Source organism: Leucopleurus acutus (assembly GCF_964270905.1).
Source record: "Leucopleurus acutus genome assembly, chromosome: 3".
NCBI lineage: Eukaryota > Metazoa > Chordata > Mammalia > Artiodactyla > Delphinidae > Leucopleurus > Leucopleurus acutus.
This window is the reverse complement of record NC_139145.1, coordinates 133,356,053-133,378,118: the sequence shown is the minus strand read 5'-3', so window position 1 is coordinate 133,378,118 and position 22,066 is coordinate 133,356,053. Positions and strand designations below refer to the sequence as shown.

Here is a 22,066-nt window from a genome sequence, read left to right as displayed (position 1 = left end):
TAGTAACACTGTGTATAAATCCTCCTTGGCGAAGCCAGTCCTTTGTTGGAGGTATTCGGGCCACCTAACCACTGCTTCCTTCCCTGCCAAACTTCGAGGCCTTGATCCCCGCCCCCCCTCCAAGAAACTAAGTAAAAAACCTCAAGCTAAACGGCTTACCTAGTTTTGAAGGGAGGCATGTGAAGGGAGAAACCTTGAGTAGTATCTGAAAAATGTCCCCTCCCCGTAATATACAATAAGACGTTTGAGGACCCTTCGATGGAGACGATAAATTCTAACAACAGATTTTGGGAGAAAGCCTAAACATCAGTGGGGACATGGTGATTGCTAGAGTGATTAGGTAAGTGGTTCAACTGATTTTTAAAGAGAAAAAGGATGGACATAAATGCTGTCTCTAGGGAAGAAACAAAACTTAATTGCTTGTTTTGCAAAGACTTTTTGGGAGGATCAACACTTAGTTGAGTAGTTTGGAGGGGTATATGTTAAATGATGAGGGTTTATGCTTTTAAAGATATGATTCTGATCTCTCTGATTCTAATTGAGGCTAAATGTGCATGTTTGTATTTTTATGAAAATAGAACTGGAAGCCACCATGGGAGATGAAGATTGGGAAGCAGAAATAATCAAACCTCGTATGTCTTCCTATGTTCCTGTATTTGAGAAGGTAATAAAATTCAAAGTTTGCAGTTATTAAATGCTGCAGATTTTATCGAAGTTGAAAATCACTGTGATGAGAAAGTTCTAAATTACAGTTTGTTGTGCTTATCTCGCTGTGATTGTTATTAACTATCTCATGGCGAATGATGAAGAGGCACGCTAAGCCTCAAATAGAATAAAATAGTCTGAGGTAATTTGATAATTAAAAACTAAAATGTATATAATAATATTAACAATTTAATTTAAATCTCAATGATTTAGGACTTGTGGGTGAAAGCAAGCTTATGCTAATGTGGTTGAATGTTTCTGAGATACAGTCATATAGAAAACTGAAAAAATTTAATTTGATTTTGGTTGATGTTTTGAATTCTGAAAATTGGTTTCCTACAAGCAGGGCTCTCAAGATAAAAACATTAGGCTGATTCAGATGGTAACATCAGTTTGATCTTCAAATGTACAAATCAGCAGATCTTTTTTCTCAGTGGTGTTTGAAGAGTTACGTTGGAATTCAGAAGAAGGGGTTATGGAGTGGGTTTTGGATTTCAGTTTTCACTTGAAAATTGACTTAATAAGGTGAACAGACTCTGCTTTAGAAGATAGTGTATTTTAACGGGTTGCTTTTACATAAGTGTTACATACTTGAAAATGTCTCCAAAAGTTGATTTTTTTCCTTTTAGGATTTCCAGTTGGTGTTTATGTTAGTCAATTCTGACACTTTCTATTTCAAAGTGATGTCTTAGTGGAAATTCTTAATTTACCCCAAATCATAAGATAAGTAATTCTTTGTCTCAATTGGATTTGATCTGTATGTATATAAAGTTTATGTTAAAATATCTAAAATGTTAATCTGAATTTATCGTGTTTCTTGTTTTGGGACTTACTTTAGAAGTAACATCTTTTGTATGTTATCTTTTTACAGTCTTCCCATCATAAAAATATTGGAACACCATTGGGAAAAGAGGAGAAAAATCACCTAACAGTCTTGCTCACTAGCACAAATGCTCTGTTTTTAGTAAATTTTCTTCTATTTTTCCCAAACATGTTTTTATATAGATTGTAATGATAGTACATAATAATAATTTTTGATTTCAGCTTTTTCACTCTTCAGCATTAGCTATTCCATATTACTAATTTCCCAAAAATAATTTCTAATGGTTATATAATATTTCATGGACTAGAGCTACCATAACATAAATAATTTTCTGTTGGTGCGAATTTAAGATGTTGTTATCTTTCCACTGTAATATTGTCATGAATATCTACAGTTTATTCTTTGTTTTAATTTGGGAGTATTTTTTTCTAAAATGGAATTACTTGGTCAAAGAATATTTTATGGTTCTTTCTTTCCCTGGTTCTCAACAGATTTGTTCTAATACAAAGTTTAACTCACAAATACAGATGTTCTTCCACTTGGACTTGTCTAATTTTTATTTTTTCTTACTCTGAGATTTTGTCTTCACTAAATACTCTTCAAGCTGTGTACTTACTGCACTGTAGCATGTTGTGCATGGTTATTGCAAAGGGTGTCTGAAATTGAGGATGGTCAACTGTCAGGCTTCTAGATTTACCTTTTGGAAATCTTTGTGCTATTCAGTAACATACTTTGTTTCTTGATATTGGTCATACTGAGTTGAATATTAATTTATGTTAACATTTCTACCTTATGATTCTTAGTATCTATTTGTGTGGGGCCAGTTTGTAGTAAACTTTTTGCACTTGTCTGCAAACTTAACACCTGGTACTGGTTGTGCAATTAGTTATTTGGCCTACTTGACTTGAAGGAACATGGTGCAATCAGTGGCTCTGTTTGCCTGCCTTGGTTGAATAAGAAATGTAGAAACTAAGGATAAATATATGACGTTTTTATGTAGGAAAAATCTGAGGTCTTTTCTTCAGCCTATTTTCTTTTTTTTTTTTGCGGTACGTGGGCCTCTCACTGTTGTGGCCTCTCCCGTTGTGGAGCACAGGCTCCGGACGCGCAGGCTCGGCGGCCATGGCTCACGGATCCGTGTCCCCTGCGTCGGCAGGCGGACTCTCAACCACTGCGCCACCAGGGAAGCCCGCAGCCTATTTTCTTTTAAAGGCACCATTTTGATTGGTTGTTCTAATTGAATTTCCATTTCAAGAGACAGCTGGGCTTCCCTTTTGTTCAATTTATATTGGCTCTGAGACCATCTTAGATTGGTAACAATATCTGTGATCAGCCTTTTATTTTTTTTATTAATTTTTAAAAATTGGAGTATAGTTGATTTACAGTGTTGTGTTAGTTTGTGCTGTATAGCAAAGTGAGTCAGTTATACATATACACGTATATCCACTCTTTTTTAGATTCTATTCCCATATAGGTCATTACAGAGTATTGAGTAGAGTTCCCTATGCTATACACTAGGTCCTTATTATGTGATCAGCCTCTTCTGAATGCTTCTCAGGATCCTTACTTGGAGATTTAATATTGATACATGCTTATATAATTTTGAACTAACAGGCTACTATTCTGGTAGTTCTCAGAACTTCCCAATTCTAGTTTTTGAAGTGAGTGTACCACCTGAAGATAGAATAATAAAAGATGGGGGGTTGAGAGAAATTTGATAATGTTAACAGTTACAGCAGTCCAGAAAACCCAGTGGTTAGGCATTTGCACGTTGCATGCAAACTTGTTGGGATGAGTGGTGGAATGGATGAGTATGATGACTAACAGGATGCTGGGTTTGCTTGCTAGTTGTAATGTTTCTTGTTAGATGACCCTGGGAGTAAGTCTACACAGTGATCACTTCTGTCTGATCTTTTTGCCTTTTTTGTGGCATATTTCAAAGGCAGATACTCTTGTGATTAAAGTGGAAACAGCTTGAGATAATTAGTCCATCCACAATTATTTTATTAAGTAGTAAAAGTAAAGTTTGTAATAATTGTTTAGATAAGAAAGTAAAGTTCATGGCTTCTTTGTTCATGTTCATACTGCAGTTCTGAAGTAGCAGGGGAAAATGTGGTGGTTGGACATCGTTGGGTTGGCAGACCTAAGGAAGTTGATGTACCGGAGCCTGAGGAAGATTTCCAGCAATTTCTGCTTCTAGTCATCAGTGAGATGTGGGAAGATACTGTGTCTCTTACTCAAGAGCACAGAAAATCATATATGTGGAATAGGAGCAAGTTGTGGGAGATACATAATATGTTTATCCAAATAAAAACCCAGGAAAGTGCTCTCACTCATCTCCCAAATCTAAATGACGGCGTCCAGGGCAGAGTGACAAAAAAGTATGGGAAGGCTGAGGAGAAGGCTAAAGAGATTGCAATGATGGTAGAAATGTTGGTCGAGTTAGTCCAGGGGATAGAGAAAAGTGAATCCTCTTGAAGGAGGATTGGCAGTTTATGACCAAAGGATTCCAATGAACTGATGGAGATTGGCTGATGCCCACGAGAACCTAACACCAGAGAGAGAGTCTTTCGTTTTCTCCTTTTTTTCTCTGTATATACTCTGTCCTCACAGTAGGTTTGTGGTATATTCTGCAGTTGATAACGTCGACGTGAGTTTTGATTGCTAAATGTTTTTGTTTGGGGAAATAACTTTTATTTGGAAAATGCTGTCACATGCAGAAATTAGGGCTTAGATTGTAAGCATTTGCAACAGACACATTTGTTCCTGGGCTTTGGTTATTGTTTCTATTTTGAGGTGATTTGCTCTTTCTTATGTGACATGATAGGTCATCTGGAACCTTAGGTCTGTGGGTGATACATGACACTCAGAGTTGGAGTTCTCTAGCTCTGGAGGTGCTGAAGGAGCTGCATTAATTCTAGAAGATGACTGCATGCAGCAATTGCTGGAGAAACTGAAGAAGGGACCAGACTTCAACTGGGAATGTGAATGGGGCTGATCTGGCTGGGACTGATGAATCAGAAGAAGGGATGGAGGATGGTATTGTCTGTATTTGGGGGCTTTAATTTCTGTTTTAGATCATAGGAGGAGAGATGTATTTTGTTCAAAATTTAAATTTTACATGGCATGCTATCTGATGCAACCTATCTGGTCAGTTTATTTGGACAATGTAACTCAGCTTTATTTGACATGGAACCTAGAATAGGAGATGAGATCTTGGTATTGTGTACAAGTTGATTTAGTACTCTGATGCATTTCAGGGTATTCTGGGCATAAAATGGAGGCTATTTGCAAAGGTCCTTAAAGGGCTGGGGAAGAAACACATGGAACTGTCTGTATAGGTCACTGAATGGACAGGGAAGAGGCATCTTCAAGGATCATAAGCTGTCCAGCTATAAGTTCGCTTGAGTAGCAGACCTGACAAGTAATTGAGATCAAAACTCTACCATGTTTTAAAAAAAAACAACTTAACATGTTAATGGAAGTATTCATTTGTTTGGAAAGACAAAAGATCTAAAAAAAAAAATAAGATATTCCAGAATTGAAAATAATAAGAGTACGTATAAGGTAAAAAGAAATGTGTTCATCAAAATGCAAATAGATTATTTGTAGCTACCTGTGAGAATCCTTATGTTTAAAACATTTTGAAATTTCTCAGTTGGTTCATTTGAATGGATAAAGAGGTTATAAATATTTTATAGCTAAGTGTTCTAAAAATAAGGTAATGTTAAGACCTGAGACTCATTCAGCACATTTTTATTATTATTATTATTTTTTGGCTGCGTTGGGTCATTGTTGCTTTGCTGGCTTTCTCTAGTTGCAGTGAGCAGGGGCTACTCTTCGTTGTGGTGCGGTGGCTTCTCTTGTTGCGAAGCACAGGCTCTAGGCGCACAGGCTTCAGTAGTTGTGGAGCGCAGGCTCAGTAGTGTGGCACACAGGCTTAGTTGCTCCGTGGCATGTGGGATCTTCCCGGACCAGGGATCGAACCCATGTCCCCTTCATTGACAGGCAGATTCTTAACCACTGCACTGCCAGGAAAGTCCCAGCACATTTTTATTTCAGCCATACTTGGTGCTGGAGAGAGTGGTGAACGTGATAGATAAGGGGCTTACTGTCATGGATGTTCTGTTTTACTGGGGGACACAGAATAAGCACATTGAAAATCAAATATAGAGTGAAAAATATTATGAAAAAAATCAGGAAACTCTGTGTGTGTGTGTGTGTGAGAGAGAGAGAGAGAGAGAGAGAGAGAGAGAGAGAGAAAGGGAGAGAAAGAGAGGGAGAGAGAGGGAGAGAGAGAAAGAGAGAGAGAGAGATATTGGGATGGGGTAGATTTAGATTACTTGGAGAGGAAAAGCTTCCCTGAGACTATGACTCATGAGCTGGAGACCTGAAGGAGTCCCAGTAGGACATGATGTGTAAAGATCCAGAGAAGGGAACAAACTTGGGGTATCAGGGCAACAGGAGGAAGTACAATGTATTAGTTTCCTATGGCTGCTGTAACAAATTACCACAACCTAGGTGGCTTACAGTAACAGAAAAATTTCTCTTACAGTTCTGGAGGCCAGAAGTTAGAAATCATGGTGTCAGCAGTGCTGTCTTCCTTCTGTAGGCTCTAGGAGATAATCCATGCCTCTTCTAGCTTCTGGTGGTTATGGGCAGTCCTTGGCTTGTGGCTGCCTCTCTTTCTGCTGTCTTCACAGGCCTTCTCTGTGTTTGTCTTAATACCCTTTGCCTCTCATAAGGACGCTTGTGATGACATTTAGAGCCCACTGTGATAATCTGGGGTAATCTCCTCATTTCAGAATTCTTTTTTTTTTTTTTAAAATTTGGCTGCGTTGGGTCTTCGTTGCCACGTGTGGGCTTTCTGTAGTTGCAGCGAGCGGGGGCTACTCTTCAGTTGCAGTGTGCGGGCTTCTCATTGCAGTGGCTTCTCTTGTTGCAGAGTACGGGCTCTAGGGCACGTGGGCTCAGTAGTTGTGGCACACGGGCTTAGTTGTTCCACGGCATGTGGGATCTTCCCGGACCAGGGCACGAACCCGTGTCCCCTGCATTGGCAGGCAGATTCTTAACCACTGCACTTCCAGGAAAGTCCCAGAATTCTTAATTATATCTGCTCGATCTCTTTTTTCCAAATAAGATAACATTTACACCTTTCAGGAATTAGGACAATATCATTGAGTGGCCATTATTCAATCTGCTATAGCTAGTATGGCTGAAGCACAGTGAGATAAGACAAGATTGGTAGAAAATGAAATCCGAGAAGGAAAGAGAAAAGGAGAGGGAGAGGACCCTGGAGATAGTGGTGGACATAGAGCTGATAGGACTGGATGGGCTGGATATGGGGAATGAAAGAGAGAGTGATGCCAGGTTTTTAAATTTAAGCAACTAGATGGATGATGGTGCTCTTTACTGAAATGGGAAATATGTGGAAGATGAACAAGTTTGGGAGGGGAAAAAAATCAAGAATTCTGAATTTGCTGTGTTCATTTTGAGATACCTAAGAAAACATGTAAGTAGGAATGCCAGTCAGTAGATAATATGAATTTGTTGCTTAGGAGAGGGATCAGAGCTATAGGTACAAATTTGGGAATTACCTATATATTAAAGGGATTTAAAGCTGTGAGATTGGGTAAAGTTAGATAGAGTAAAATAGACTGAGGGCTGTGCCATGAACTGTGGGGCACTCCAACTTTAAAGGAACGTTAGAGGAGGAGCTGGCAAAGGAGATTGAGGAGGGAGTGGCCAGTGGGGCAAGAGGAAAACCAGGGGAGTGTGTGTTCCTTAAGCCAGAGAAGAATGTTGGAAAGAGGAAGGAGAGTCTGTTGTTTCAAATGCTGCTGAGAGTTCTGGTAGGATGAAGCATAAAAGTAGTAATTTTATTACATAATATCCTTATTATAAGCTTTTTCAGAGCAGAGGTGAGGATGGAGGCTAGACTAGAGTGGCTTGAAGGAAAAATGGAATATGAGAAAGTGGAGGCAGCAACTGTAGACAAGATGTTTTGCCTACAAAGGAGCAGAGAAGTGATGCAATAGCTGGAAGGAAATATGAAGTTAATTCATTTTTAAGGTAATGAAAAAGGTTAAGGATTTTTTTATGATGAAAGATGAATTCTGTTGAAAAAATTTTTTTTTAAAAATTTGCCTTGGAATGTATTTGGGACATTAAATTCCACAGTCTGAAGATTGTCTAATAATAGTAATTTTTCGATTCTTTGGTGCCAGAGTGTTTCATTACTTTTTTATCAGTTATATAATGCTGAAAGCGTTATAACACTTATAAAACCAGCCCTTTTTGGGGCTCTATTCATCCAGTAATACTTTGGCCACTAGAAAAGAGAAAGAAGTCTTCAGGGTTTCAGTTTAAACAGGGAAAACTGGATTACTTTTCTTGTTTTAATGTCTATGGTAATCATAAATTGGAACTTTTTACTGTAGCCCAAGCCATTTCCAGGATTCTATTGTCTATTTTTAATAAGTCAGAAAAATAACTGGATGACTTTTTGAGCTTTATAAAGGTAGTTTTTAAAGTAATTTAGTGTCTTTTGTGAAAGAAATTTTAGATAAAAGTATTACCTGAAGAGACCTACCTTGGTACGCTCCCTCCAGCTTTGGGTTTATTTAAAGGAATTTATTTGAAAAAATATTGTGATTCTTCTAATACAATCAGTTAAAGTATCATCTGTAAATTTTAGGTCACTTTTCGTTTTTAAATTATTGAATTCTGATTTTGATGTGCAAGAATTTCAGAGCTCTGTTCAAAAGTTTTGCCTTAAGTAGAGGAAGCTTGTTTGAGAGGAAATAAAGATTTAATGATGATAAGGACATCCTAGGAGTTGGAAGTGAGAAAAATGTTACTCATGTTGTCATTAACCCAGGAATACCCTGAGAAATGTTGGAAGATTCCAAAATTAACTTGACATTTAGCTATGAATTTTCTGAGTCCAACAGTCGTTACACCATTGCAAGCATAATGCATATGTATTAATAGCGAATAAATTTTGAGACTGAAGTAGGGAAAATGGGACAGTCAGTATTTGGGAGCATTAAAGGCAATCTTGAACTATTTCTGTGACAAATTTGATTGAAATTAACCATGAATATTCTGACCTGTAGCTGGCATCCACCATTTCATTGGATTTTTAGTGCACCTGCGAGATGCATCTGTAGATACACTGTTTTTAGTGCATAAGTGAGGTTTTCTTTACTTTAGAATTAATTCTTTTTTTAATAATGTGAGTACATTAGTTTCACTTCATATAAAAACAATTGAAGTTTAAAAATAAATTTCTGTAGTGCTTTACTGTAGAAATTGTTATCTGCCACTCTCCTTCTGTGCTCTACTTTATTCTGTACAGATTTGATGAGTATACTGTAAAATACTGAACTCTGTAACCTATATTGTGTATTGGCAGGTATTGATTTACTCATGTATTACTTTGGTTATTGTAGTTATATAATAATAGTATTTGATTATGCTTTTCAAGTAGGGTGGCTAAAGTTTTATTTGAAGTTGGGTGTCAGCAAACTCCATACAGGGCCAGGTAGTAAACATTTTAAACTTTGAAGGCCTTATGGTCTCTGTTGCGACTTTGCTATTGTAATGCAAAAGCAGCCATCGACATACCTAGATGAATTGAGCGTGGCTGTGTTCCAGTAAAACTTTATTTACAAAAACTGGTAGCCCACCAGATTTCTCTTGTGGCTGTAGTTTGCTGACCAGTGTTTTAAGTGATATATTAATACGCTATACGTACAATGTTAAAGTGGAGGTGTTTTAGAGTAATTAATAAAGGAACATGCAGTGACTCAGAAAATCTTACATTCTGTAATTGTTTTGTTCTGAACAAAACCCAGTTGTTAAAATTTTGTAGTATTTGTGAGATAGATTACACATTTTTATTATTCAAAGTAGAAAACTAGTCTTTTCTTTTTTCTTACAGGATAGGTATTCTTCTGGAGCAAATGGAGACACTTTTAACAGGACTCTGGCTTCATTGTCAGGTATGTGTTAAGGCAAAAATGTAAAACCGTTTTTAGGTTAAGGGCTTCATCCAGTGGATGAGGAGCTGACTAGTAGATGTCTTGTAGAGGATGTTTTCTAAATTTTCTAGTGAGAATTCATTCTGGCTTGAATATTTTGGGTTGGGGGCCACTTACAGCTAAAGGAGAGAGGAGAGAGTGTAGTGCTGTAGAGTGTATCCTTTGATTTAGTAGGTTTGCTGTAAAACCTTTGCCCGACCTGGAAGTTGCATGTTTGGCTTTCAGGCTGCTTAGGGAATTGTCAGGGTTCCTGATATAAGGCAGTAGGAGATTGGACTCTGTAAGGTGTTGAAGCAGGTTGCAGTGGTGGTGACCTGTCAGGATAACTGTTTAAACCAAACTCATATCTAGATAATATGAGTTTCTTTGGGATCTGAAAACAAATTTAGGGGAGGTCCTAGGCAAATAAGAGAAACAAATCAAGATAAGGGAGCTGTTGTTTTCTCCTACCATTTATTTCCATCTGGTTCGCCTGCATATTTTATAAAGTTGATGTGGATGGGAAGATGGGTGGAAGTGGTGGGACCTGGGCTAGGAAGTTAAACTTATGGCAGTAGTGTTTCATTTTGTTGAAGTCCAAAGCAGGCTGAAATGCTATTTCTACTATTTTTCTTCAGTTTTTCTTATTGTGGTAAAATACATGTAACACAAAATTAACTGTATTAACCATTTTTAAGTGTACAGTTCAGTGACATTAAGGACATTCATACTGCTGTGCAGCCATCACCACCATCTACCTCTGGAATTTTTTCATCTTCCCAAACTGAAACTTTGTGCCCATTAAACAATAACTCGCCAGTACTTCGTCTCCTCAGCTCTTGGCAATCACTGTTTACTTTCTATGAATTTGAGTTACTATGAATTTACTGTGAGTCTCTATGAATTTGAGTAACTACTACTTTTAAGTCTTACTCTGATGCAAGAGAGGGCCTGGTGACACCAGGTAGTTTCATTTCTCTCATCAAAAATTAGGGGATGAAGTAAAACATTTTATAGTCTAGGAAGCTACTGGCTCACTGAAGCCTGTCCCAAAGTGAAAAAACCTGTGGAGAGGTAGTTTCTAAAATGTGAAGGGGAGTTCGAGAATCAGAGTTCATTGGGTTAAAGCAAATTTAATTCCCATGTTCACCTTAATTTCAGAGTAATTCTCTCTCTCTCTTTTTTTTAGAGTAATTCTCTTGATAGAAGGAAGTTGAGTTTAGAAGAAATGCTTTTGCTATTACCAAGATGCATTTGTCTTTTGTAAACATTTAAATGCAGCGGTTTAATATAGAATATTCAGATTCTCAGAAGTTTATGAAATTTATGCCTGCTGAAACCCCAGCAGAAGGCTAACCACATGCATGTGTGTGTACTTGAAGTATTCAAAAAAGAAAATTGGGTAAAAGTAATCTATACTTCTTAACACATCTATATGCATAGATCATTGCGTAATCAGGAGAAACCTTGTTCTGTGAGGTGTCAAAGATAATTTTTGTAAGGGAATGAAAGTTTGGGTCTATAGTATATTAAGGTATAACGTGACTTTGTAGTGAAATCATCAGTAAACTAGATTGAAATAGCCACCAACTAAAACCCTGGACTTTTCTTAGCATTAGATCTTGAATGTTCAGGCTAATGATATAAAATCAAATAATGAAAAATATAGATTGCCTGCTCACCTTCTGGATAACAAATACTTTGGTAGCTCTTTTTTAAGTAAAATATTTTTTTCATGAAAATAGATCTCCTTATTACAGAAATACATACTAGGCCAATGAATGCTATACTAAGTTAATACCTACATACTCTTATTGCAAAAAAAAATAGTGGAAAAACTTAAATATAGTTGTGAAAAGAAAGAAAATGAAGTGAAATCTTGGCTCCCAGGTTTAACCATGAGTGTCTGTTGACAGTCTTTCGACTCTGATTGTTTAGATTTCTGCATGAATCAACCAACTATGGATGAAAAATACTTGGAAAAAAATTCCAGAAAGTTCCCCAAAGCAAAACTTGAATTTGCCCTCCACTGGCAACTATTTATATAGCATTTACATTGTATTTGGTATTATATGTAATCTAGAGATCATTTAAAGTATGTGGAGGATGTTAGGTTATATGCAAAGATGACACCATTTTATATGAGGGACCTGTGTGCCCAGGGATTTTGGTATCCTTGGGGGTAGGGGGTGGGTGGAGGGGATTAGGTGGTGGGTCCTGGATCCAACCCTCCTCCGATACCAATATTTAGCTCCCCCCCTTTCCCCTGTATACTCCACTCACACTTCTTCCCTTTGCACTCTCCTAATAGTTACCACACTTTTTGCATAAAAACCTATACTCAGTTTTTATATCATGGCTGTGTATATATCATTCATACGTGAACCATGTAATATATTATGGTTGCATTTCCTTTATTATTCAATCTTCTGTTTTGTTTTTTACTAGAGTTAATCATTACCTTGTTTACTTGATCTGTGTTTCTATTGCTAATTTACTTCAAAACCCTCTGCCAGAAGCACAGCTATTTATTCATATCTATTTATGTTCATAGTTTTTAACACATCTTTCTAAGCATGGATATGCATCAGACTATATTCATGGTTAGGTTCTATGACGTATACAGTGATCTATCAGTTTCATTTTTTCTTGATTCCTCTATCCTCTCCAGGATAGACTTGCCTCTCTAGCCTCTCATCCCAAGAATTACCCTTCACCTCTTTCGTGTGTCACCTTTCTTTTCCCTGAATCCCATGTTTTTTCTATCTTGATTCCCCTGCCTCCCCACTTAAGTGGAGCCCATTTTCCTGCAGCTTCTTGGGAAAGGAAGCATGGGAAAGAAATTTGAGAGATTGCAAATATCTTTACTTTCATAATTGATTCATAAAAACAGAAGATTGATTCCTACTTTGAGTAACATTTTAGGTTGGAAATAATTTTCCCCAAAAACTTTATAATTGCTTCATTGTACGTGAAATACTAGTGATGCTGCTTAGTTTGATATGAGTTCTGGTCCTTTGTATATGACTTTTTCTAAACTCTTCTAAAGCTTTTAGGATCTTACTTTGTCTTCTGTATTCTGAAAATTTTATGATTGTGTAACTTGATGTGGAACTTTTTATTTATTATACACTTAGTCTATATAGACACTTAGTGAGTGGGCCTTTTAAATCTGAAATTCATACCCTTTACTTATTTTCTTATTTTTTTCTCTGAGGATTATTATAATTTCATTTGAATGTTATTTCTGTTCCCTGTGCTGGTTCTTAGACTTCTTTTCCCTGTGTTTGTTTTGTTTCATGTAGGTGACTTTCTTCAGAAGTCTGGTGATCCTTGCCTGCCTTTTTGTATTTAAGAGTGGAACATTGAAAACTCACCCCTGTGCCTGGACACAGCTTCTTGACTGATGGGTTCTACTCTTAAGTGATTGGGCCAGGGCTAGGCTGTTTTGTTGGGGAGAGCAGTTTTCTTAGAGAGGAATCATGTTGTGCTTTTCTAGAGGATTTAAGTTTTTTAAGCTCTCATTTCTTGTTTCATCCTTCCCTCCTCTCTCTTTCCTTGTTGTATTGAACAGATCCTGTGCTGCCTTTGCTGATTTCTTTTTTACCCATTTTTGAATGATTTGAATTCTTCCTAGACTAGCTATTAGAAGTGTCAGGGAATTCTTATTCCTCTACTTCCCTGAAGCAGCCATTCTTTTTGTGTGTGTGTTTTAAAAGATATGTTGTTACGTGTGCCTATTTTTTTGTGTGCTTGTAATTTTAATTTAGAAAAATGTTACTGTGCTGAAGATCTCATAATTTTTTCTTACCCCCCACCACTATGTTTATGACATATTCCTAATTGATAATTGCATTATTTCTAACTACTGTATGGTATTTCATATACTTTATCACCAAGTTTTATATCCTCCCTATCCCCATGATGGACGCTGTAATTACCTCTTATTCCCCTCCAGCACCACAAGGATGAACATTCTTTTACATGTCCCTTTATGGGTCTAAGTGAGAATTCTTTGGGTAATGGACTCAGGAGAGGAATTACAGGGTCATGGGGTGTATAAATACTTAATTTGATTAAATATTTAATAATTGCTTTCCAGAATAGCTATGTCAGTCTATACTCCCATAAGTAGGACCTGAGGGCTCTTATATTCCATTGACATTACTATTCAGTCTTGTGCTTTTAGCCAGCCTATTGGGTATATAGTAAAATCTCTGTTTTAAATTCGCTTATCTGATTATTTATTAGCTTAACTGTCTCTTCATATGCATGCATGTTATCTTTTTGGGTTTCCACTTCTGTAAGTTGCCTATCATATATTTAGTCCATTTTTCTATTGGGTTTGCTTTCTTCCTCTTGTTGATTGGCAGGCATTCTTTGTATGTTCAAGATTTTACACTTTTTTCTGATTTAGACGTTGTGAATATCTTCTTCCATTTATTATCTGTCAACTTTGTCCATGATATTCCTTGCTGATCAAAAATTTTAATTCAAAGCCATTAATTTTTTTTTGCTTTCTGATTTGCTTTTGCACTTTTAGTTAAGATGCTTTTCCCTACCTCTGTGTCAAAAAAGTAACCACCTAAGTTATCTTTAGAGTTTTACCTTTCACATTTAAATTTTATTCATCCGAATCTGTACTTTAAAAAAAAAATTCATGATGACCATATTTATTTGGGTGCCAAATCAGGACATAGTATATGTAGTATGAGTGTACATACAGGGCTCACAAAAAAGAATCTTTGATGTTAGGGTTTTTCTTGTCAACTTGGGCCATGGGTCTTCAGTGATAGTGGAGGTTTTTTTTTTTAAATCTTGGTAACATAAATGTAACATAAAATTTACTGTCTTAATCATTTTTTAAGGTAAAAAATGATTAAAAACTACTTTTTAGAGCAATTTTAGGGTCACAGCAAAATTAAAGGGAAGGTATAGAGTTCCCATAAACCCCCTGTCCTGACACATGCTCCGCTTCCCCAACTACCAACCTCCCCCACCAGAGTAGTACATTTGTTACAATTGATGAATCTACGTTGGCACATCTTTATTACCCAAAGTCCATAGTTTACATTATGGTTCACTCATTGTGTTGTATATTCTGTGGGTTTGCACAAATGTGTAATGACGTGTATCCACCATTATAGTATCATACAGAGTATTTTCACTGCTCTAAAAATCCTCCATGCTCCACCCATTCATCCCTGCCCTCTCCTTCAACTCCTAGCAACCACTGATCTTTTTATTGTCTCCACAGTTCTGCCTTTTCCAGAAGGTCATATAGCTGGAATCATACAGTATGTGGCCTTTTCAGATTGGCTCCTTTCACTTAGTAATATGCATTTAAGCTTCCTCCATGTCTTTTCATGGCTTGATAGGTATTATTTTTTTTTCTTTTTTCTTTTTTTAGTACTGAATAACATTCCATTGTCTGAATGTACCATGGGTTTTTTGGTTTTTTTTTAAACATTCACCTACTGATGCACATCTTTGTTGCTTCCAAGTTTTGGCAGTTATGAATAAAACTGTTAGAAACATCCATGTGCAGGTTTCTTTGTGGACATAAGTTTTCAACTCCTTTGGATAAATACCAGGGAGCATAGTTGCTGGATGGTATGGTTAAGAGTATGTTTATTTTTGTAAGAAACAACCAGACTGTCTTCCAAATTGTGTCTGTAACATTTTGCATTCCCACCAGCAATAAATGAGAGTTTTTGTTGCTCCACATACTCCCCAGCATTTGTTGTTGTCAGTGTTATTGATTTTGGCCATTCTAATAGGTATATAGTGGCATCTTATTGTTTTAATTTGCATTTCTCTGATGTCCTGTCATGTGGAGCATCTTTCCATATGCTTATTTGCCCTATATTCTTCTTTGATGAGGTGACTGTTAAGGTCTTTGACCCATTTTTTAATTGGGTTTTCTTATTGTTGAATTTTAAGAGTTGTTTATTTTGGATAACAGTCTTTTATCAGATATGTCTTTTGCAAATATCTTCTCCCAGTGTGTGGCTTGTCTTTTCATTTACTTGACATTATCTTTCACAGAGAAGTTTTTAATTTTAGTGAAGTCCAGCTTATCAATTATTTCTTTAATGGATTATGCCTTTGGTGTTGTATCTAAAAAGCCGTTGCCATTCTCAAGGTCATCTAGATTTTCTCCTGTTATATTCTAGGAGTTCTATAGTTTTGCATTTACATTTAGGTCTGTGATCCATTTTTAGTTAATTTTTGTGAAGGGTGTAAGGTCTGCTCTAGATTCTTTTTTTTTTTTTTTTTTTTTGGGGTACGCGGGCCTCTCACTGTTGTGGCCTCTCCCGTTGCGGAGCACAGGCTCCGGACGCGCAGGCTCAGCGGCCATGGCTCACGGGCCCAGCCGCTCAACGGCATGTGGGATCTTCCTGAACCGGGGCACGAACCTGTGTCCCCTGCATCGGCAGGCGGACTCTCAACCACTGCGCCACCAGAGAAGCCCTAGATTCCTTTTTTCTTTTTTTTATACCATGTGGATGTCCAGTTGTTCCAGCACCATTTGTTGAAAAGATTTTCTTTGCTCCATTTTATTGCCTTTGCTCTTTTGTCAAAGATCAGTTGACTATATTAATATGGGTCTATTTCTAGGCTCTCTGTTCCGTTCCATTGATCTATTTGTTATTTTGCTAATACCACACTGGCCTGGTTACTATAGCTTTATAGTAAGTCTTAAAGTTGGGTAGTGTCAGACCTCCAACTTTGTTCTCCTTCAATATTGTGGTGGCTATTCTGGGTCTTTTGTCTTTCCATGTAAACTTTAAAATCAGTTGTTGATATCCACAAAATATATAACTTGCTGCAATTTTGATTGATATTGAACTTATAGATCAAGTTGGGAAGAACTGACATCTTGACAATATGGAGTCTTCCTATCCATGAATGTGGAATTATCTCTCAGTCTATTTAGTTTTTCTTTGATTTCATTAACCAGAGTTTTATAGTTTCCCACATATAGATCTACATATTTTGTTAGGTTTATACCCAACAGTTTCATTTTTTGGGGTGTTAATGTAAATGGTAATGTGTTTTTAATTTCAAATTCTACTTGTTCATTGCTGGTGTGTAGGAATGCAGTTAACTTTTGTGTAATAACCTTGTATCCTCCAACCTTGCTGAAATTGCACGTTAATTCCAGGAGGTTTTTTTGTCAGTTCTTTTGGGTTGTCTACATAGGTGATCATGTCATTTGTGAAAAAAGACAGTTTTATGTTGTATGTCTTCCTTCCCAATATGTATACTTTTTAGATAGAACTTCCAGTATGATGTTGAAAAGGAGTGATGAGAGGGCACATCCTTGCTTTATACCTGATATTAGTGGGAAAACTTTTGAGTTTCTCATTATTAAGTATGATGTTAGCTATAGGGTTTTTTTAGCTATACTTCATCAAGTTGAATAAGCTCTCTCATCTTAACAATTTTTAAGTGTACAGTTGAATCCATCCTTTTGAATATGGTGTGAAATAGAGATCATTTTATCTGCATATGGTAACCCAGTTTTCCCGGCACCATCTGTTAAGCATTCTGTCTCTTCCCTCATGATGTCTGATGCAGATTCATCTCATGCAATTTTATTCTTTTTTTTTTTTTTTTTGTCTTGAAGCACTGGACAAATCTACCATTCATTGAATAGTAGTAGAAGTAACAAGCATTTAGGCTTTTCCTCATTTCAGTGGGAATGCGCCACATTTTTTATAATTAAAGTGTAATGTTTGCTTTAGGCTTCTGTTAATTTTTTTTTCAGTCATGCCAAGGAAGTTTCTTTCCTTCCTGCTTGACTATTAGTTTTGTTCAGGAATGGCAGTTGAAAGTTAGCCAGTGCTTTTTTTTTTTTGGAATTACTGATTTCTGTTGTTTTTCTTCTTTAAATATGTTAGTGTAGGGAAATAAATGGATTTTCTATTTTATTTTTTAAATTAATTTATTTAGATTTTATTTATTTATTGGAGTATAGTTGCTTTACAATATTGTGTTAGTTTATATTGTACAGCAGAGTGAATCAGCGATATGTATACATATATCCCCTCTTTTTTGGATTTTCTTCTCATTTAGGTCACCACAGAGCACTGAGTAGAGTTCCCTGTGCTACATAGTAGGTTCTCATTCGTTATCTATTTTATACATAGTATCAATAGTGTATATATGTCAATCCCCATCTCCCAATTCATCCCACCTCCCCCTTTCCCCCTTGGTATCTGTATGTTTGTTCTCTACATCTGTGTCTCTATTTCTGCTTTGTAAATAAGATCGTCTATACCAGTTTTTTCAGATTCCACATATATGTGTTAATATACGCTATTTGTTTTTCTCTTTCTGACTTACTTCACTCTGTGTGACAGTCTCTAGGTCCATCCGTGTCTGTACAGATGACCCCATTTCATTCCTTTTTATGGCTGAGTAATATTCCATTATATATATATATGTACCACATCTTCTTTATCCATTCCTCTGTTGATGGACATTTAGGTTGCTTCCATGTCCTGGCTGTTGCTGATAGTGCTGCAGTGAACATTAGGGTGCATGTGTCTTTTTGAATTATGGTTTTCTCTGGGTATATGCCCAGTGTTGGGATTGTTGGGTCATATGGTAGTTCTATTTTTAGTTTTTTAAGGCATCTCCATACTGTTCTTCATAGTGGTTATATCAATTGGATTTTTTTTTTTAACTTGAACTAACTTTGTGTTCCTAGGATAAGTTTCTAGGATAAATTCATTCCTTGGATAAATATAGTTATTTTATTGCAGTATTGGATGAAATTAGGTGTTTTATTTAGCACTTTTTGAATTATATAAGATTGGCCTGGGGTTTCTCTGGTGGTGCAGTGGTTGAGAGTCTGCCTGCCGATGCAGGGGACGTGGGTTTGTGCCCTGGTCCGGGAAGATCCCACATGCCGCGGAGCGGCTGAGCCTGTGAGCCATGGCCGCTGAGCCTGTGCGTCCGGAGCCTGTGCTCCGCGATGGGAGAGGCCACAACAGTGAGAGGCCCGCGTACTGCAAAAAAAAAAGAAAAAAGATTGGCCTGTAGTTTTCTTTAAGTTGTTCTCATTTGATTCTGTTTTCAGGCTTTTCATTTAAAAGAAAAATAAGCTCTGGAACATGGAAATTACCTGCTTTTTATAAGTTTAGTAGAATTTGTCCACAGAAGTGTCTAGGCCAGGCCAGGTTCTTCTTAACTAAATAATTTTTTTTTATTGAAGCATAGTGTACACACAGATTCAGTATTTTTAATTGAGTAATATACATATCATAAATGTACAGGTCACTGGAGTTTTACAAGCTGAACACTCCCTTGTAACCAGCACCCAGATCAAGAAACAATGCATTATAGGAGAACCCTAGAAGCCCTCCTGTGTCTCCCTTCAAGGTACAATCCCTCTGTCAGGAGTAACTACTATTCTGATTTCTAACAGAGACAGGAAATCTTGGGAAGAGTATACAGAAACTTTAGTTGATTGAAAGGTATGTTAGTCTGTTTCTTGAGCCTAAAACATTTCCTGTTGACTCTAAGGGCTTGCCATTTCTTATACACAAGTTACTTTCTTATGTATTTGAGTACCATTGCAACATTTGCTTTATATGTTGATTCACTATAGAGAATGAGTGAGTACTTTATTCCTTTTTCCATTTATGTCTTAGTGATATAGCTTGGGAACTACCAGTCTTAGACCAGTGCTGTTCATTAGGACTTTCTGCAAGGATGCAGATATTCTCTAGTTGTACTGCATTTGGCTGTTGAACTACAATTTATATTTGATTGTTGAGCACTTGAAACATGACTAACATGACTCGTGCAACCGAGTAACTGAATTTTTGATTCTATTTAATTTTAATTAATTTTGAAGTTAAATAGTCACATGTGGCTAGGCACTACTGTATTATATACAGCATAGCTTTAAAATTTGAGCCAGCTAAGGCATGGCTATTCTCATCTTGTATATTTGGGGAGAGCCTGGCAAACATTAGAAACTAGTGTTTGGAAAATTGTTAATTTTTCTGGCTGTGTCCTTGCCTGGAATGTTCTTGTCCTTGTAATGTCCCCTTCCCTTTTCTCTTTACCAAAAGCAAAGCTACTTCTTACTGTGATGCTGAAATTGGTACTTCCTTCATGAGGAGTCCCTTGAATGTTGGAGCAGTTAGATTTTTGAATAGATCTTCTTAAGTTGGCTTTGAGCTTTCCATCATCTGAGAGCATCTGAGCTTTACCTATTTACTACTACCTGGAACTCAGAAGCCTTTAGGTTGCTTGATGAAATGTTTAGCCTCATCAAGAGAGAAGGAAACTAGTATGAATTGTGATACCAGAATATAGCTAGAGGAGGAACGTACAGAGGAGGGATATGTGACTTAAATGTCTTTTAGCATTTTTTATTTTTGAAAGTTTTTTTTTACCCTAATATGTGGCAACTAGTGACAGTAAGAATTCAAAGAATAATTGTTACCTTGTGACTTCATTTTATTGATAGAACCTTTATTGAAGGACTTTTCATAAAAAGAAATACCTACTATATTAAAAATGTCACATTTGCAAATTATAAAGCTTCATAAATGTTTTGAACTACCACCCATTTTTAAGAACACTACTAATATTGTTATATTGTTTATGTATTATTTTCCTGTTCTGTTGTCCAGTCCACATCCTGCATTGTTTCTTTCCCTTCCTTTTCAAAAAAAAGCTTTATCACATACGTATGTCTCCCCAAACACTATATTTAAATTTGCTTCTTTAAGTTTTACAAAAATGGTTCTGTACCATAAATAGTTTTTGTTCCGCAATTTGGATTTTTCACTCAGTATTCTTTATCTGTGTTGCCAGTTGTTGTAGTTCATTTATAATTATAATCTGCTGTGTGAATCTATCATATATATAATACTATATAATATAGAACACAGTGTATGTAAAACTCTGTTGTGTGACTATATACCACATATTTTAATTCGTTTCTTGGTGCACATTTGAGTTGTTTCCTTTTTTATTTTATGAACAAAGCTGCCATGAACATCTCTTTTTTTCCTTGTTTGCTAAGTATATGTTTTCAGTCGTGAATGGTGTTGAATTGTATTATTTACTTTAATCTGTGGGGATAATTAGTTTTTTCTTTTCTAATCTGTTAAGGTTGTTAATTACCTTTTTAGATGTTCTGATGTTAAAATACCCTTGCATATTGGAATAAACCCAACTTGGTCATAGTGTTTTATCTGTTCAGTTACTGTTGGGCTTGATTCGCTAATATGTGTTTTTGAGATTTTGTATCTACTTATGAGTAAGAGGGGTTTATAATTTTCTTCTGTCTTGTCATATCAAAATTACGATGGCCTTGTGGAATGAGTTGGGGTATAATTCCTCTTTCTATTTTCTGGTGGACTTGTATGACATTGGAATGATTTGTTCTTTGAGAGTTTGGTAGAATTCACCTGTGAAACTACATTTAGGTGTGATGCAGAGATTTAAGTACTGGTTCAGTTTCTTAGGACAATTTTGTTTGTTTTTATTGCTTCTTGAGTCTGTTTTGATGAGTTAATTTTCTTGGAACTTTTCTGTTTAAGTTTTAAATTTAGTAGTATGAAGTCGTTCATGGTAATTTTTATTTTATTGTGGTAAAAAGCATATAACATGAGAGTTATTCTCTTAAACTTTTAAGTGTACAGTATTACTGTTAACTACAAGCACAGTGTTCAGCAGAACTCTAGAAACTTTTTTATCTTACATAATTGAAACCTTATATCCATTTAACAGCACCTCTCGCTGTTTTTGAGGTTATTTCCTTTTTAAAAAAATTCCAAATACTGTTCAGTTATGTCTTTTCTTTCTTTCCCTTCCCCCTGCCTCCATCAGACTTCTAGTGATTTGTCACTCTGGCAAGTCTTCATTGGTTTCTTTAAAAAAATTTTTTTTTAATTGAAGTATAGTTGACTTAAATGTTGTGTTCGTTTCTGGTATACAGCAAAGTGATTCAGTTATACATATATATACATACATATGTTCTTTTCAGATTCTTTTCCATTATAGTTTATTACAAGATCCTGAATATAGTTCCCTGTGTTACACACTAGGACCTTGTTGTCTATTTTATATATAGTAATTTGTATCTGCTAATCCCAAACTCCTAATTTATCCCTCCCTCCCCTTTTCCCTTTGGTAACCATAATTTGTTTTTATGTCTGTGAGTCTGTTTCTGTTTTTTAAATAAGTTCATTTGTATCATTTTTTTAAGATTTCACATATAAGGGATATCATATGATATTTGTCTTCCTTTTTCTGACTTCACTTAGTATGATAATCTCTGGGTCCATCCATGTTGCTGCAGATCGCATTATTTCAGTCTTTTTTATGACTGAGCAGTATTCCATTGTACATATATGCCACATCTTCTTTATCCATTCATCTGTTGATGGACATTTAGGTTGCTTCCAAGTCTTGGCTATTGTAAATAGTGCTGCTGTGAACATTGGGGTGTATGTATCATTTTGAATTAGAGTTTTCTCCA

General features: G+C 36.2%; 1 protein-coding gene and 1 pseudogene across 3 annotated transcripts in view; both read left to right on the top strand.

The window, feature by feature from the left end:
* Positions 1-592: 592 nt before the first annotated feature.
* DDX4 (DEAD-box helicase 4) overlaps positions 593-22,066 on the top strand; it is a gene marked incomplete at its 5' end in the record, with an annotated part of 66,894 nt that continues 45,420 nt past the window's right edge. For both annotated transcript variants that reach the window (XM_082837286.1, XM_082837285.1), the window contains 2 exons: positions 593-664; positions 9,474-9,534. In XM_082837286.1, the coding sequence (XP_082693412.1) occupies positions 593-664; positions 9,474-9,534 (133 nt within the window). The remainder of the gene's footprint in view (positions 665-9,473; positions 9,535-22,066) is intronic.
* On the top strand, positions 3,639-4,006 carry LOC309959417 (MORF4 family-associated protein 1-like; annotated as a pseudogene). Its single transcript has one exon. The product of its transcript is annotated as an MORF4 family-associated protein 1-like (transcript).